Consider the following 17,614-nt stretch of genomic DNA (forward strand, 5'->3'; position numbering starts at 1 on the left):
CTAAATGTCAAATGAATCAAGATAATTTCGTAGAGAGCAAATAGTAAACATAACGAATTTTGACTTACAACACTTTTATGAAAGGGGTCCATCTGTGTAAAGACTGACACTGACTGACTGAAGGTTGTCTGGGTGTAAAGATTAGCTTGCAGAGGGACCACTTCTATGCAATACATCCCGAGATGTCAGGCTAGCTTTTGCAGCTTGTGTGTAAAAGATTCATAAAATATAGAATAATCCCTTACTAGCATGCTTCTATTGAAATGAATCAACCGAGAATTTAAAGCAAACTTCAGTGTATACTGTAGTGTACTAACATTGCGACAGTTCCCTTTTCACTTTGACATCCTGAAGTACACCTGCACTCAAATCGGATCATTAGGAATGAATCTAGAGACAAAACAAAGACACACACAGACCTTCGTCTTCATCACAGTCTTCTCGTGTTATCTCAAGTTTGCTTTTTGCCACTCCCAGTTCTGTCATGCTGGAAGCCATGCGTTAAAAATAAACTATAACAAAATCCTGGTGTTTTATGTGCCAAAACCATAATGCGATTATGAGGCACACCGCAGTAGCCAACTCCAGTTTAATTTCGACCACCTGGGGTACTTAAATGTGCCCCAAAATCTACTGACATCCAAGACTCGTGAGCAATGATTTGTACCCTGGATGTCAGGCATGTAGCGCTGATATTGGTCCGACTCGCTGCAGAAGACCACAAAGGCCAGCCGCTTGAGCAGCTGCGCCCGAGACTCGTATTCCTGCTCCTTGCTGCTGAAGATGTTCAATGAGCCACTTTGCGCCACTGCGAAACGGGCTGCCAAGAAAATGCAAAGGAGGAAAGCTAAGCACCGTGAACCAGCATGAAGCACTATACAGACAAAGCTCAAGCGTTTCTACCAAACATCAGCACTGAATGCGTCTGAAATTCAAATTACAGGGGCTGTTTTTCGTCATCATAACACCATGCTTAGCAACATTATTGCTCCCCATCAAAACAAGAGCAGACATTTTTTTTTGTCTCCACCATTTCTAAGAAGAAACATTTATTCAAATAAGCGCATGCCTTAGCTCTAGTACAGTGCACAACCCATTTATACGAGTGATATACATCAAAAAGTAATACCTAGTTATACTCCAACAACATGTTGCAGGACGCCATGGCATCTTGACATACTAAACAGACACATGAAAAGAAAAAGAAGCAATAATGATGCACCTACAATGATCTCGCCCTTTGTCTTACATTCTCTTTCCTGCTTTTCCATGCATTACAACAATTACACTTGTAATGCAAGTGACCTCAAACTGCGTGGCGATTTTGAATCTTCTAAAAGTATTGAGCCTTTTTAATTTACTTCGCATGTGGTTGTTTTGTTTAATTTTTTTTAATTGTTAGTTTTAGAATCAGAACAGAACCCTACAATACACGGCCTGCACTTCAGAGACATGCACGCACCCATGAAGTCCCTGAAGGTGGTCTTGTCATTTGTCATGAGGTGGTCCACCGTGGCACGCCAGTGGGCGAGGCAGGGCAGGTCCATCTGGAAGAAGGCCGGCTCAAGCAGCAGCTCCAATGCATCACGGCGCCATGCCTTGCGGGTGTGCTGGTAGCCCGACAGGCTTGACACCAGCTGTGAGCAGGCGCGAAAGCTGGGCGCATTGTGCACCCTGCGCCGGCCGCCAAAGAAAAAAAGGAATGTGTTAGTTGATGCCGCGGAAACGGACACAACACTTTCAGGCACCAATTCTGCCTGCTGAAAGCTTTGCTATACAGTTAAACCTTGTCCTAATGAAGTTGCTTCCGACGTGAAAATATATACCTTTGTGATGTATGACATTTGCTATGAGCATGTAACATTTCTATGTCCTCTTCAGGTGCAGCATGCACATCAGTGCACAACAAGATAGCGCATCAAAAGCAAATGTGCCATATTTTTCTGGGTATAACCTGCCACCGCATATGACATGCACCCCCAATTACAACAGCCCTGGAGGAAAAAAATAATTGAGTTGTAACCACATACTACAGATGCAATAAAATCTTTGCAAATACAGTTCCCATTTGCGGACACATGACTAGCTCGTCCACGTCATATGTTCAGTTAGTGGCTCTGTCCCTCCCCCTCTTCAGCGATGCTGTTGAAGCTGGATTCACACAAAAGACGTCAAACGTGGATGAATCAGCCAGGTGATATTTGACGTAAATTGTTATCATTTCACAGCTAGCATTCACATGACCGAGGACGACAGCACGGACGGAGCAGCCCTTGCATGGGTACCGGTGACGAAGCAAACACAACTGAACCAATAATTTCAACAGTGATTGGATGCTTTGCCGTATCGAGAGGCGCTTCACGTGGACTGAGGGCTGAGCACTGTGAGATCGGGTGACGTATTCGTATCAGTGTGCACTATTCACAAACTACAAAATGCAAAATGGCGACCTAAAAGAGGAGCAGAATGGCCAATCATGAAGGAGGGGAGAAGGGAAGAACGTAGGGGCGGGGAAGGTTGGGGTTCCCTCGGAGATAGCAAAACTTTGAATGGCAGAAAACCTTGCCTTAAAGTGTGGCTTCATGGCGGTGTGCACCAAAAATATGGTACTAATGAAAATGATCATACATGTAATTAAAATGTATCGCATACATCTTGAAATATTTGATTTTACATGCGCTGCAAGTTTGGACATTACTTATAAGTAAAGTGCTTTTGTAAAATATACAGACGGCTGCATGTTTGCTGAAGGTGTTAGCATGCCATCACGTAGTGAGTTAGAGTTCACCCCTTCCATTGTTTTTTACGGTATTAAAACAACAGGCATATTTTTAAAGAGTCAGGATTTCTTCTTAAGTACGCTAGACACAAAATAGTTGTTCTCATATCCAACGTTTCTATAGAGAGTTCCCACATGGAGTCATTCTACAGCTCTACACTTTTCATGATTGTGAAAATGCAAGACATGTACTGAAATTAAATTTTGAATCGGCAGAAAATACTGGTGCCTGAACAAGATATGATTGCCAGTGCTTCTAACCTTTTGTTTTTCATTTTACTCTGTAGTTTGTGTATACTGTATTTACCTGAATGTAACGCACACTTTTTTTCGGATAAAACGGGTCCAAAAATTGTGTGCGCGTTAGAATCGAGTACGACCCTAAATCTATGTAACCATATTGCCACTGGCATTTCAATATGGCCGCCTCAAACGCGCTTCGGGCCTAGCTGCCGTAGCTTCCTCCATGTGCTGTAGTATGTGTGCTTAGATTAGTGCACCGTCTGTCTTCCTGGTCTTCGCGTTTGCTCTATCAGCATGGAAGTGCCGACTGCAAAGACGCAGAATTCATCACGATGACGCAATTAAAAGGAAAGTGATCACGCGTGCAGAGACGGGCAGGAATCTGGCCACATCATGGGCGTTCTGAAACTTGCATGCGGGACTGGCGCAGGCAGGAGAAGCTTTCTACTTCGACGGCTGCTATGTACGGCGCGGCCTCGCAGCCCCCATCTTAAAAGCGATTCGCAATGTAGACAGTCTACGCATCTAAGAGCACTTGCGCTGTGTTCTCGTCACTTAGTGCGTGTTGAAGCGAGAGGCTGCACGAAGGTGAATTCGCTTGCTCCTGCTACTGCACATCCCAACTCCAACGTTTTGATAAAAGAGTTCCCACGGTCATTGCACGAGACATGTTTGCTTGTGCGCGCGTAACACCTTAATTTAGTCACTAACGAATGTTTAAATGTTTATACGGCCGATAAAACTACTATCCTTACGTTTCACATAGCTGTCTACTAATTTGCTATCGTAATCGATGCGAAACTTGCAACTTTTTTTATCACAACTTTAGTGTATTGGAAGAAAATCTTTGTTTTCCCAAATGAAAGTTGCATTCCTGTAGGAAAGAATGAGGTGTGCTGCACTGTAAAGGACATTTCCTTTTTCTTTAGCTTGCGGCAAACAAGTGCACATTACAACCGAGGGTGTTTTTTTTTTTCTTTTTTTGGTCGCAGAAAACGGGTGTGCATTACAATCTAGTAAATACGGTAAATGTTTTCTTACTTGTGTATGACCTCAATTCATCTGCACACAGTAATGCCGGAATATGGCACTATGGTTATGTAATAAATTCATTAGATGCTAATATTTGCATGAAGATTGTAAGATTTACCTTGTTATAGTAATGTGTGTAAAGAGATTTGACTGCACCACACCTTCTGCATCTTAATAAAAGATGCAACATGACAGACTGGAGATTTCTTTTTCCCTTAAGTTACCTTGTGTCCAACAAATGCAGACTCAAGACTGAATTCCAAAATCTATTGTAGCTGGTTTCTACCAGAAGCCTCACCTGTGGTTTCGGAGGTATGGTGTGACGTAGAACATAATTCCACTCAAGAGTGGAACAACCTTTTCCTTCTCTTCACTCACGTAGACAACATCAAGCACCGGAGCTAAAAACTGAGAGACAGAGACAAAGTACTGTTTTAAAATTTGTTCCAATCATGCAAATTTTAGTGAGAATACTTGGTTCACGTAGCTTAACTGTTGCTAAGTAATTATTAGGCTAGAGTAGCATGAAAATGGGTGCAGCTAATTAGCCATACATAAATTTTGCAATAGTATGTGCATGCAATTTGCTGGTAACTATTAGGAACAGTTGCGAGGACCTCACTACCCAGACACCTTCATTTAAAATGGAATGAACAAAAATTTAATTTAAAAATTTGACAAGCCTTCTACCAGAATCCATGGGACACTGTATAAATGCAGTAGCATTTGCCCCATGACATCTGCTTTCAATGTTTTGCTGACGTAACACAATTAAAGAAAAAAAGGAACAACTACTTTCATATGATCAAGTAATTTTTGCAGAGTTCTTATGTGAGGCTGCAAGATATTAATGCCAACTAACCTCTGCTAGAACAGAAAGTGCTTGCACGCTGTACTGGGCATAGGACGTCGGATTATACACTGGCTGCCCAGCTGCTTGTTCGGTTGTGTCCGCAGTAGTTACGAGAGTGCCTTCAGTTGCAGTAACTAAGTCTCCTGCAAAAAGGGATAAAAATATATTAAAAGAAAGGACACACCACTGAGGAGAAAGAAAGAATACGTTGGTGCATATGACAACTCTGGTTACAAAACAGTTTAAGTATAATAGCGCTGATTAGTGTTGTAATCTAGCGTTCTACATACTTTGTCAAGGTGAATGAACAGCACTAAGGGATAACAGCTAAAGGATAGGGGATAAAGTACTGTTGCCTTCTGTGTCCTAAGGCTATTGCACTGTCTTCATGCTGTCTCATCACCATGAGAAACCTTCAGCCAGCTCACAGGTTCAACCTACTACAGATGCTTCGTCAAGTCTGAACTAAACTACAGGCAATCACATGCTGCACAAACCAATCCAAATGGTTCATTGAGAAAATTTTGAGTGAATTTGAGGTCTATTGCATCGTATACTTTTGTTTATACTCCAGCAATATAAAGAAGAAGAAAGAGCAGAAGAGAGAAAGGTTGTGCACAAATCTCTACTAGTACTCCTATGAGCAGATGTAAATTTGTCAAGTTCCCTGTAGAGCAGCACATGAGAACACACACACATGGACTCGTATTTCCAGCACAGCCAATGACAGATCCAATACACAGCACAAACCTTCAGGGTCAGCATCACTGCCCAGGATGTCAGGCTGCGGTCCTGGACGAACAGCAAGATTCCTGCGTAGCCATGTCGTCTGCTCCAGGCTGGCGCTTGCCACCGTGCTGCAGGCCTCTATCACTTTTTGAGTTATGTCCTGCAGATGATGGCAGCAATTTGTGAGAGAACGACCACACAGTACATTCTCTATTTCACCTTTAGAAAGGCGATCTAAGCAGTGCATCATTTTCATGAAATTCATGAAAGTCAAATTTACTTTAACTATCAGACCCATAGCAAATTTTGTTTATATGCTGGAAGTTGTTACATGTGCTCTAGGGAGCACTCTGCACAAAAAAATTTCAAATCGGCAATATTTGAGTGCCGCGAACCTGCGATTTCGGCAGGCAAGCTCCACTGCCAAGTGAGGCACACTCTCCACTTGCCCAGTCTAGCCTTTGCAAATGCAATTGCTTCCCTGCGTTCTCCCACACCGGATGTCGAGGATCACGTGACACACGTCACGGGCCCGCCTTCATTTTCTTTTTTTTCACCTCGCTTTTATGCGGCGTGGTGCACTTCCGCTGAAGGCATCGTGTGCAAGCTGTTTTGATTGTCTGGTTTCATGCAGCGCACAATTTTGCACACTGTGCATTAGGACACCTGACTTTGTATAAGTTTTGGGCAGCAGAGGAAGTCCAAAGCAGTACATAGCTCACCTGCAAGTCCTTCTGGTCCTTTTTGTCCTCAAGCAAGGGTGCCCTTTGAACAAACTCGTGGAGCAGCCTGAAAACAGGATTAAGAACACTTGTGCAATCAGCATATCTCTTTAGCCCTCAATGGCGTGGTCTTTGCAGATTCTGTATATTACTAAGCATTTCGAGGAATTAGAAGGCGGTTACTCTCACCGACTAAACGTAGCAGACAGTGCACATACGACAGGACCAGAGACAAGAGATACGAGTAGGACATATGCTCTGAAAACAGCACAAGACAGTGTACGTCTCCTGCCTGTATCTTCTGTATCTGGCTCCATCGCCTGCACTATTTGTCACATCGAAGTAGCCCCTTTTTTATATATCATACCACCCGAGACTACCAGCACGAGCACTTCAGGTCTTCCAAGTGCAATACAGGCACAATTGGCGGCGAGGAGTTACGGAGCCTCCCGAACCGGCTTCTTGCGTGAAAGGTAGGTAAACGCTGAGAACAAACTATGTGAAATATGTTCTTATAGTGTTTGTATAACTAAATGGAGCGTAATAGAAAGAAGCCTCAATGCAGCGATCGTGCAGATTCGCAGCGACCGACTGCGCGTCTGCATGCTTGTCCGCGCACTGTTTCGCTTTCTCCACGCGCGCGTTCTCGCACCGTGCCATGAGCTTTAGGCCGCAGAATATGAGCATTTGACAGTATACAAGCAACCATTGTTGCGTGCGAGCTATCAGAGCTGTTCAAAAATAACTTCAACGTGGAGACTTCGACGCCTACAGGGACTATGATGTGTCGTCGCGACGATTCAATCTTTTTTCTTCTAAATTCTTTGACTTTTCAATATTATTTTTTGAGTTTCGTCGCACTGTATGTTTATCGGTGTTCTCAGCGTGCAATTTCCCGCTGCTCCTTTTTTGTAATCCAGTGCATTAATTCATAACACAAACATGACCATATGCCATGCTTTTTTTAAATGTGCTTCTTACCGCTGCCTTTCCACTCCACTGAACTTGCCAGTATCTATAGCATCGACAAGTTGATAGACCAAATCGTCATAACAGTCGTGCAGCAGACTTGGGCGAGCGTCTCCACTGCGCGTTTTCTGAACATCGCAGACTGGGCGCCGTAACAGAAATCTTCCTCGCGTCTGTGCTTGCTGCATACCCGAGTTGTAGCCGATGACTGTTTGCCGGTTTTATGTTTCGCGAGCCAAGCTTCACGCAGCTTCTGGTCCTGCGGCTACGTGTGAATAAGGCTGACACCGGCCTCCGTTACATGCATCCGGCCCTGCGGCACCGAGCAGTAGCCTACCATGTTGCGCGCTTTCAAAGGCAGCCACTACCTATTGTAGTGCTTTCAAGTGTTCTAAAGGAGACACTCGAAGCGGGAAAATTTCGCCACTAAATGAGGACCGCAGCGTACGAGGGAATTCAAACTCATTTTCAGCTCGCTTCGGCGCTCCCGAAGCAGCCGACGCGGCCGCTATGTCCACGTGATCCCTCCTAGCACGTCACACCGACGGTGGCGCCAGCTTTTCCAGTGGTGGAGCTCGAGGCCAATATGCTGCCAAGAAAGGCTGTTCCGTTATATGGACCATAGTCGCACCAGATCAGAAAGGCATAGACCCCTTTCTCACCCAAGCAGGTGGAACTGAACCAAGGGCATGGCTGTGAGCTGCAGGCCGTCTTTCCAGAGACCCAGCAGGGAGCTCCAAGACTCTTGCAGCTGGGTGCCTGGAGTGTGCTGCACGTAGGCCAGGAAGAACTGCAGCATGCTCACCTCCAGGGGAACCCGTTTCTGAAAAAATTGTGGCAGACTGTTGTTTTCTTCAACGAGTTCAGTTTCGTGCTGTTTATGCTACCTCTGTAAACATGAGCAATTATGAACATGCCACGTATAGCAGTAGCAAAACAGCGCAGCTAACAGCAGCACTTTAGATCTAAGACAGTGTGACAGCTGACTTGTCATTTAATGTGATGACCCTTAAAACCTGCTAAAGGAGTGCAGTGATACAGCATGCAAATGTACCAAATTAACAAAATGCCAAGGTCAAGTGCAATGAGCCTTACGTAATGAAAAGCAGCACAAGATGGTGTCACAGCACATCTGATGCTGTTTCCCCTCAGACTCTGTGATGAGAGATCGCCTCTCAACCAGAGTCCTGAGACCTCGTCACATGTAGGACAAAGCCCCACATACTTAGTGCGCAAGGATGATCTCATCACTGGGGAACCAGAACCAGCTTGAATGGACCCATAAGAAGACCTCCACTCAATGGCAAAGATGGCTACATTCGATGGTTACATATAGGGCCGTGTCTGATATGAGGTCTACCTTGCAATTCTGCAGCTCTTTGCAGCATTTCTTCATCGCATGTAGCTCGACTCAATTGTTATAAAACTAAACCGGCCAATTCATCACTAATGCGCTGATATCTTTCGGTTCGTCATTCAAATCGGTCTGTGCAATTTCGCTTCCTTCATTTCCATTTAATCCATCTCAACTCCTTGAAATGCTTGCCACCACTGCCGCTAAATGTCTATGTCCCCGACACAGAACAATGTGGCACATTTTTATTCCGTAACCAAATTGTGAATTAGGCAGTTAGTATTAATGGATGACCAGTACTTTTTTAAAAAGCCAGGACATCAGAAGGAGGAGAAGAAATGAACAGTCCAAGCAGATGACACGTGAGAGGAGGAAAGGTTTTATGTACATAAATGTTGTGCAAGGGTTTAGTAAACGCAATGCAAAACAATACATACCCTACGGTCGTGGTTCGTGGGAGGTGGCTGACGGATGACTTGCCGTACGACCTGGACCACACTGTCCATGGGGAGCACCTTGATGGCTGACACGAGTTCCACAAGCAGGAGCTGGTCAGGACTCCACTGGGGGATCACCTGCCACACAAGCACAGATCATTAGGCATTGTATAGGAACTTTTGGTAATCCCTGGATTCGCCAGAACTACATAACTGATAAGCTGATCACTGGGCATAAAGCAAGTAGATAAGGAAAGCAGCACACTGTATATAAGACAGTGTTACAGCTGACTTATTAATCTAATATTATTTAGTGTGACTGCTTGAAAAAAATACTAAAAGGAACCAATGTTTGGTAAACATTAACTTTAAATGCCCTTCTCAAGGCCATACTAACAAAACTCAACTGCACACACCGTATGAAAGAACTCAAGAGATTAGCTCTGCAAAACAATAGAGGAATGACGACCCATTTGTGTCAACAAGTGCTTTCCTGTTTAATTTTAACATGGCTGAGCAGCTGCCCTGGCTGAGCAGCTGCCCTCCCAGATATTTATGGGTTTTCGATTTTTCTGCCATGCACATCAGCCCCCATGCTTTCTGTTAGCTTTCTTTACCTGCGTTGCACGTAAACCACGAAGCGATAATACATCATCCTGCCAAGGAGAAGCAGTGTGCCATGACGAAGGATGCAATGATAAGCACCAGAAGTCAGGCTTCTTGGTGGGCGAATGGATTATTTAGCCAAAAGCATGATTATAAAGCACACCATAATGGGGGTGAGAATTTTTTGTAATTTTTGAGAACCTGGGGTTCTATAGCGGGCACCTAAATCTAAGCACATGAGCATTTTTCTATTTCGCCCTCATCGAAATGTGACTACTGTTGCTGAGATTGTGTCCTTGAGCTCAGGAGTGCAATGCCATAGCCACTAACATACTGTGATGGGAAATGTATTATCGCTTGTGACATAGAAACACTGTATCCAAAGAAAGCAGACGAGAGGAAGCACAGGGACCAATGCGCACTGCTCCAACAGCAAATCGTCGCTGCATTTTTCCCAAGCGTGTCACATGTGGCAATTCATACTGAATGCAACGGTACTCTCCCACTTATTATTTCATTAAACTAAAGCTTATCAAGCTTCCAACAGGTTCAACAGAATGGAAATTTGTGAAAACGTCCAACAAATATCTAGCTTGACTGATGTTTGTTTATACCACCTCTCACGAGTTCCATATGTCCATGAAGGCAATAAACACATTTTCTGCTTCTGGAACAATGGGCAGCTTAGGATTTGCTGACTGGCCCTGCGAATCCAGAGGTGCAGAACTCAGAGGTGCAGTTCTGGGTCCAGCCCAGAACAGCACATCTGGGCTTTGCATTTCTGGATTCACAGCACTGCTAAGTTCTGCCATGTTGGCATTCAAAGCTAATCGAAAGAGACTGAGTCAATCGGAGCTGACAAAATGGTGAACATGGCAGAATTTGACATGTCTGGAATAGCACCCCAGGTGCTCCCAGCAATTTAACCTCTGCACTGTTTGTGCTACATTTGTAAACATAGCCATTACAGATATGCAACAGCTAACAGCAGCTAACAGTAGCACACTGCATCTACTAATGTGACAAATTCCAAAAGGAACCCATGTTAGCTATACAACTTGTTTCCAAATCAACTTTCCATGCCTCCTGCAGAGCACACGAACAGAACTCAACAAGCCACAACTACAAACACTCATGAGATCAGTCGTTACTCAGCAGGAAAATGCAAGAAAGACTCATTTATGTAGCTATCTATTTTGCTTAGCTCTTTTAGACACCGGTCAATTCTTTTGATTAAAAACTTCCTTTCACCACCATTTCTTACTTCAGAATCATAAAAAGCATATAGTTAAAGAAAGGATTAGGAATTTCTAATTTAGTGAGCTCTGTCAGGTCTACAGAATGTGGACTCCATGCAAAAATACATTACAGGAACATCAAATATGAAAACAGCTATTTCATGTCTAGCAGGCTTGAAAAGCCCCTATCCAGCTACTTGAAAATAATTCCTGCTGCAAAACTGAAAAACCACAAAAAGAAGTCAACCTGCTACATACAACGGCATACTGATGCCTAGAAAAAACACCCAACCACCTATCTTCTCACTCATTTTACTAAAACATTCTGCGCTTTTTATTCAAACTTGCAGCACTATTCCAATTAGAAGTGTTTCAATATGTATGCAACACAATCTAGATATTTTTATTTTCATCAATGCTTTTGCTGTTGATGCAATAACTTGGTGTGCGTAAATGTGTACACAGCGCCTGAAATATTGCCAAAATATTTGACTCAACAGCTTGCCTTCCAAATATTTTGTACTGCTGCACAGCAGAGCTCTTCAGTATGCACACTTTGTCAGCTGACCTCTGCCAGAAGTCAGAATCAGAATTAGTTTATTCAAGACAAAAATGGGTCTTCCTAAGTTTTCCTAGTAAATTTCTATTTTCCCAGCAAATTGCCTACAACACAGGTGTCACATCGCACAGTTCATTGCAATTGAGCCCGATGGAGATCGAATTTCGCTATGGTGACCATTTCATTTGCACAAGCAGAAGTCTGCTGATTGCAGTAGGGAAATTCGATTTTGATTAAAAGTCCCTGTGCACCATTCACATTAGACTAGATACCAAGATCCTGTAGCATGGGCCTTAAAATGTGTGGTACAGCCAACACTGCTTCCCCTCAGACTCTGCGATGAGAGAACGCCCCTCAATCGCAAAGTCCTGAGACCTCGTCACATGTGGGACAAAGCCCCACATACTTTGTGCGCAAGGATGATCTCATCACTGGGGAACCAGCATCAGTTGTACATAAGAGACCGTCTTGCAAAAAAAACCAAGCACATTCAGTTAAATGTCAAACCCCATAGAAACCTAGAACGTTTCAAAGTGAAGTTATCACAGCTTGAAAGTCTGAATACCAGCCTTGAACAAATCCGTCTGCCGATTCCTTCTCCCTTCATTACTTTCCTTTTTTGAAAGAAGCAGTATTGCTGAGTGGAACAGGCTATCTGAAGTGCCAGGGCAGCCGCAAAAATAGAATTGATTTTGAAGTACTTCAACCTCCCTGGTTTAAATTTAACTCCTTCACGATGTGCAAGGTGATTTCTGATAAAGGATAAATATGACTGGTTGTCCAATGACACTATGGTGCATCTTAATATGTCAAACTTTAACTAGAGTAGCAGGCCAAGAACTTCTGGCATGTATCACGCTTGCAGTGCGACGTCCTTTAGCATAAAAAAACGTGTTCATAGTGGGCGAGCAAAGCTCTTTTGCAGAGGCTAATGCTTTGCATGATAGTTGCTAAAAGCAATTAAGTACAAAAGGCCTAAAGCATGAAGAAAGCCCCCACGAATAATATACCTTGCGCTGAACACATGTGTTCTTCTTTCGCCGCTCGTACCAGACAACGGCAACAGCCGCCATAAAGTTGGAACCATAGGTCATGGAGATGGGGCTCAGGAAGCTCAAGATGTGCTGCTTCACAACCTGCCAGTGAACAAAAAACAACTTCAGAAATGCACAATGCATTCATGAAATGCTTACAAAGTCTACAATGAGGTTGCAGCTATGCCCACTGGAGTGAACTCAATCATGGAAGTATGGCAAATACCTTTTGTTTAATATATAGAGACCACAAGAATGCACAGCAAGTGGACGAGCAGCTCATGTAATGCATGGAGCAGTTAAGCGGTGGTCTATCATAGTAACAGAACTAGTGCCTAAAGGGAAATGCTATCGTTAATGGTCACTAAAATATATTTTAGTACAATCATGCTACCCAATTTTTATAAGAAGTAGCATACCTGTGAATTTCACAAATGAAAATAAGGTGAAGTTGCCTTAACAAAATGAAAATTTAAGCACGCTTGTGAGTGGCCACACTGTGCTTGATATTCTTTTAATGACTGCAGCAATTGAACTGTCTAGGTAAATGTCTAGAGTAGCCACTTCGCCAGTGCACCGTGCAACGCAAGCTGAGAACATGCGACATAGCTCTGTTAGGACCAGATTAACATGCAAGATAAATTCTTTAAAACGAACTTGTATAATGAAAGCATGGAATCTCAAGATAAAAAATGTCACACACACACATGCAACCTAGCATGCACGTGCACACATGGGTGCAAACATGTAAATCAATCAGGGTGACACTAGTAATGTTCTTTCAAAAGATGTTGAATGAAACATGGCAACCATATGCTATCGCAGGACCTTCGACTTGGAAAATGCGCTTACCATGTTCATTCGAATCTAGGCCGATAAGTTTCTTCAAATAATCATATACTAAACTCTAGGGTTGGCTTATGTTGAATTCCAATGGTACATCTCGATCCAAGTTTTTCTGCTCTGTATGGAGCAATCCTATTCCAATCGTGGGGTCCTCACCCGTGCTCTTGGGACAAAGGAACAACAACACAGTAGTATCACAAGGGCATTTATTGCACCTTTCATAAACTAATGCCTGCTAGCCAAGTTGCTGTGCACAAAACATGCAGATGGCCGCGCGACAAATTGCGGAAGTCCAACTCACCGCGACCGGATAACGAGCGAATATGTTTGCCCCATGCTGGACGCCAACACCTGGTTGTGCTGAGTTTGAACGATCGTGTTCATCTATTCCGGGGTAGGCCTCGCGAGACTGTATCGCAGAAGCATGGATCGGCGCACGCACAGAACGTTCGCACTGCTTGCCAACCCCGAGCCAAAGAGGAAGAGCCATCTCCTTTTTGCGCCCAAGTAACCCCGCCGTTAGCTGGCGTTAACAGAGCAACACTCGCGCCATCTCTCGTACTACCCTGCAAGCATACTGACCGCCGCAGTAAAGCCACACGGTGAAGCTGGATTACAGGAGACGGGAGCTATGCGAGATAACATATCAGGGGACGCATGAAAGTTGCGCATTCCCACACAACAGCAGAATGAGAGCATGGGCTGTGTGTTCCAATGGCTGATTGGGACCAGCCACAGATTTCGCATCACTCTACGGAGCAAAAATATTTGCTCTGCCGAAATCAGCAGATTTGACCGGAAGTCCACATGACGTATTTTCTTTACCCGTTTCTGCTTCCTGTCACAGCGGCCTGTTTTCGGTCACTGGCAGCTATGGACAAGATGAAAAACATGGTTGTGCCGTGCATTTCTGTTTCTGCTCCTGGATAGTGACAGTTCCGACTCGGACACTATAAGTTCCCAAGTCCAGTGATGATTCTTTCGACATGGAAGAAAAACGCACAGAATGCGGGGATGATCCAGATGACGTGATAGTGAGGCGGCCTACCCGATCAACTTCTAGCCTAGCACCCTCTCACTTGATTTCTCTGTACGAAGTGCCCCCGCAGAAGCGCACACATTCCATTCACAGATTTGAAGAGAGCTATCTCAGTCTGAACGATGCGCTCCGTGATCCGGCCGAGCGCTCGTGATCTGCCATTGGAATTCAACCTTTGATTCGAGGATTAAAAAAAACATGCCAGTTTGTAATTGAAAATGATAAATATGATGCATAGATAGCGCCATCTAGAAAAGTCAGTACCGCAGCTGCTATTAGCTGCGCCAGTAGTCAACTGAAGTACACAAGTGACAGGGTTGCCAGTTTCTGAGATCTCGCCAAGTTGGCTAGTTTTAGAGGCTCCTGGCAACTGAAAATTGTGCTTGGCGACTTGACTACTTTCTGGCTACTTTTGGTGGTGGAAATTGGTGTAGGTAGTGTCCGAAACACACTCCTCCCGACGGCCCCGTCGAAGCAACAGCCCCAAAAGCCATATCATGACGGCCATACTTTTGTGTCTTCAGGAAGAAAATTCAGGAGTTGAAAATACATGACAGATGCCATATGGTAAGCGGGCCTCTTCAACTTGTCATCCTGGTCTGTCCCAGACTGCCCGAAATGCTTCATATGCAACGTTCATTGGCTGAAATCGGCGCTTCAGGCAGTCCTGAACTGTCACGGACAGATAATTGAACCAGACCAAGCAGCTCCCTCTGAGTAACAGGAATTAACCAACCTTAAAGGCAATGCTTCCGCGCCCTTCATAAACAGAAGCAATAGCTGGTGTCCCACTATCACCCCTGGCGATGGTCACGCTGCAACGACCGAAAACGCATCATGACAGCCATAACACTACAGATACCAATGTCCATGTGACTATGCAACTGCACACCGAGGAGAGTAGAACGTGTGTGACGTCATACAGTTTGCATGGGAACGTTTGAATTGAAGTCATAGTGGTGCAAGGTAGGCATGTAGCGAGTTTATGTACTGAATCTGGAGACACCGCTGTGACTACTGAAACTGGAGACACCACTGCGGCTATGAGCAAAGCACGCAAGTGTATGGCAGAAATTATCAAAGAACATCAATTGGTCATTATGATAAATGGCAAAAAATATAACATTTGTTTTGTTGTTATTTTTGTTTGTCATCATTGCAGCAGGAAACCAAGTCTTTTTTGCCTTTTTGTTCTCGCATCAAAACTTGACAATTGTTTGATGAACCATGGCTACTTTTCTTGGCTACCAATTAAAGCTTTTGTCGCAGTTGGCAACTTTATTGGCTACTTTTTCTCCCAAAGACCTGGCAAACCTGACAAGCAATGTCGCTATTTTGACCTGTGTCATAGTGTGCAGTGTGGTCTATAGCGTGGCATTCTCGTAATGGCGTCAAACAGGCCATACCACTATAGCGCCACTTTCAAACGAAAAGTTGTGCTAGCCGCAGAGGCATCGTCAAACGTTCAAGCTGGGTGGGACTTCAGCGTGGAGGAGAAAAATGTGCGATGTTGGAGGAGGCAATGGGGGACGCTTCTTACGTGTGCCACAACAAGGAGATGACATTGATAAGGCAAATAAGCATGCGATAACCGAGAGGAGCCCTTCACCGAGATCGCGCCACGTATCTATGTGTGCGAGCGGTGTTGCACTGTCTGCGCATGCATGGGTGCGAGTCTGCAAGCGTGCTTATTGTCTGGGCAATAGCAACGAGGCTAGCAGCGATGATAACGTAGAGTGAGTTCGGCATGTTCATATTAAATAAATACTGTTTTTATTTTGTGAATGCTGTCCTCACTTTTTTGTTTGGCCTACATTCGAGGTATGTCTTTTTCTTCTGGCTTCGGGAATTCGGAGGTTGGCTTAGAATCAGGGCTGGCCTAGATTCAAGTAAACACTGTATAAAGCTTCACTTTATCACACTCGCAGTGCTCATCTAAAGGAGGCCTCGAATACGCTGATGGTCCTCACCTTGGGTGCACCCATGACCCACAGCTGTGCCAACTTGGGTCCCTGTTGAGGTGGGTCCTTCTCTCGAGAGACAGCCTCCCAAACGGACACGAGGGCAGCCAGCAGGCGAGGCAGGTTGCTCAGCAGGCTCCGGCGCGTCGAAAGGATGGGGTCCAGACTGCCACCACTCTCGCGGGAATGCAGATCCTACAAAGCCACAGGGACAGCAGCTGAAACTGTGCAAGTGGTCAGGCTGAAATGATTCTTCAACACCATTTTGTGACATTGAAGAGATTCTTCTTCCCGACTTCATTAAACAGCGAAAGTTTGCAGCGAAAGTTTGCATAAGGAATTCTAGTACACAGGAGCTCCGTAATAAAAAAAGAAAGGAAGAGGAAGGGTGGGTCCTTAAAGGCCAACAGCAACAAAATTAGAATTTGACTAAATTGGTGATACCTGAGCAGCGCATACTACTAAACAATCTTGGCGAAGCTGCAGGACCGACAAGTGTAAAAATTTCATAATAGAGCAGCTTTTAAACAGCACCTAAGCAGACGGCAAGTGCATCTGGTGGTTAGCGGATATGACATACATCCCAGCATGTCACTTCTCAGTGTGCTGCGGGCAGCCATGTCTAGACTAAACTAATAACGGAGCTCACGCCAAGGAGCCAGGAGTTCCTGAGTCGCACATTACTTCTGGCAGCGATAATGGTGGCATTTTTTGGTGGAGACGCTTTATGCATGCAGTCTACGCTCTTTACAACAGACCCACATACTACAGACTTTCAGATAAAATGGACCATGTTCTGGCCTTAGTTTGTTCTACCTATTGTATTAATGCAATGAAGTATTGTATTAATGCAATGAGCGCGCTGCAACGAACTATCGGCTACAGCAGATGAAATTAGCAGCATTCTTTTTCAAAAAATCGGGCGTATAAAACATACTCTTGCCGTGTCAACACGGGCTAACAACTGACTTGTGAGGGTCAGACGACAATCCCGGCTCAATATCGCACGCGCGGGAGGTGGGAAGGGAGGTCTACTCTGGCTGATGCAGCTCACGGTGCAGCCGCAGTATACTGAAAGCAAACTGAGATATGGACAAAGTTCTCGGCTGCGCAAACGCCATATCTTGAAAGCAATCTGCAATGTGGACAAAGTACACTCAGTGCCGATAGCGTTGCATGCACCATGCTTTTGATGTTTAGTTCACGTTGAAGC

General features: G+C 44.5%; 1 protein-coding gene across 6 annotated transcripts in view; it reads right to left on the reverse strand.

The window, feature by feature from the left end:
• The window catches only part of LOC142585777 (protein DOP1A), a 67,170-nt gene that overhangs the window by 14,113 nt on the left and 35,443 nt on the right, over positions 1-17,614 (reverse strand). For 5 of the 6 annotated variants that reach the window (XM_075696775.1, XM_075696778.1, XM_075696777.1 and 2 more), the window contains exons 19-28: positions 16,411-16,596; positions 12,532-12,657; positions 9,119-9,256; positions 7,990-8,150; positions 6,359-6,425; positions 5,658-5,796; positions 4,917-5,050; positions 4,353-4,462; positions 1,463-1,674; positions 668-820 (exon numbers count right to left, since the gene is read on the reverse strand). In XM_075696775.1, the coding sequence (XP_075552890.1) occupies positions 668-820; positions 1,463-1,674; positions 4,353-4,462; positions 4,917-5,050; positions 5,658-5,796; positions 6,359-6,425; positions 7,990-8,150; positions 9,119-9,256; positions 12,532-12,657; positions 16,411-16,596 (1,426 nt within the window). Of the gene's footprint in view, positions 1-667; positions 821-892; positions 1,180-1,462; positions 1,675-4,352; positions 4,463-4,916; positions 5,051-5,657; positions 5,797-6,358; positions 6,426-7,989; positions 8,151-9,118; positions 9,257-12,531; positions 12,658-16,410; positions 16,597-17,614 lie in introns of those variants that run through there. The other variant, XM_075696779.1, reaches the window with a different exon arrangement.

The sequence above is a fragment of the Dermacentor variabilis genome, chromosome 6 (genome assembly GCF_050947875.1).
Source record: "Dermacentor variabilis isolate Ectoservices chromosome 6, ASM5094787v1, whole genome shotgun sequence".
In the NCBI taxonomy this organism is placed as follows: Eukaryota; Metazoa; Arthropoda; class Arachnida; order Ixodida; family Ixodidae; genus Dermacentor; species Dermacentor variabilis.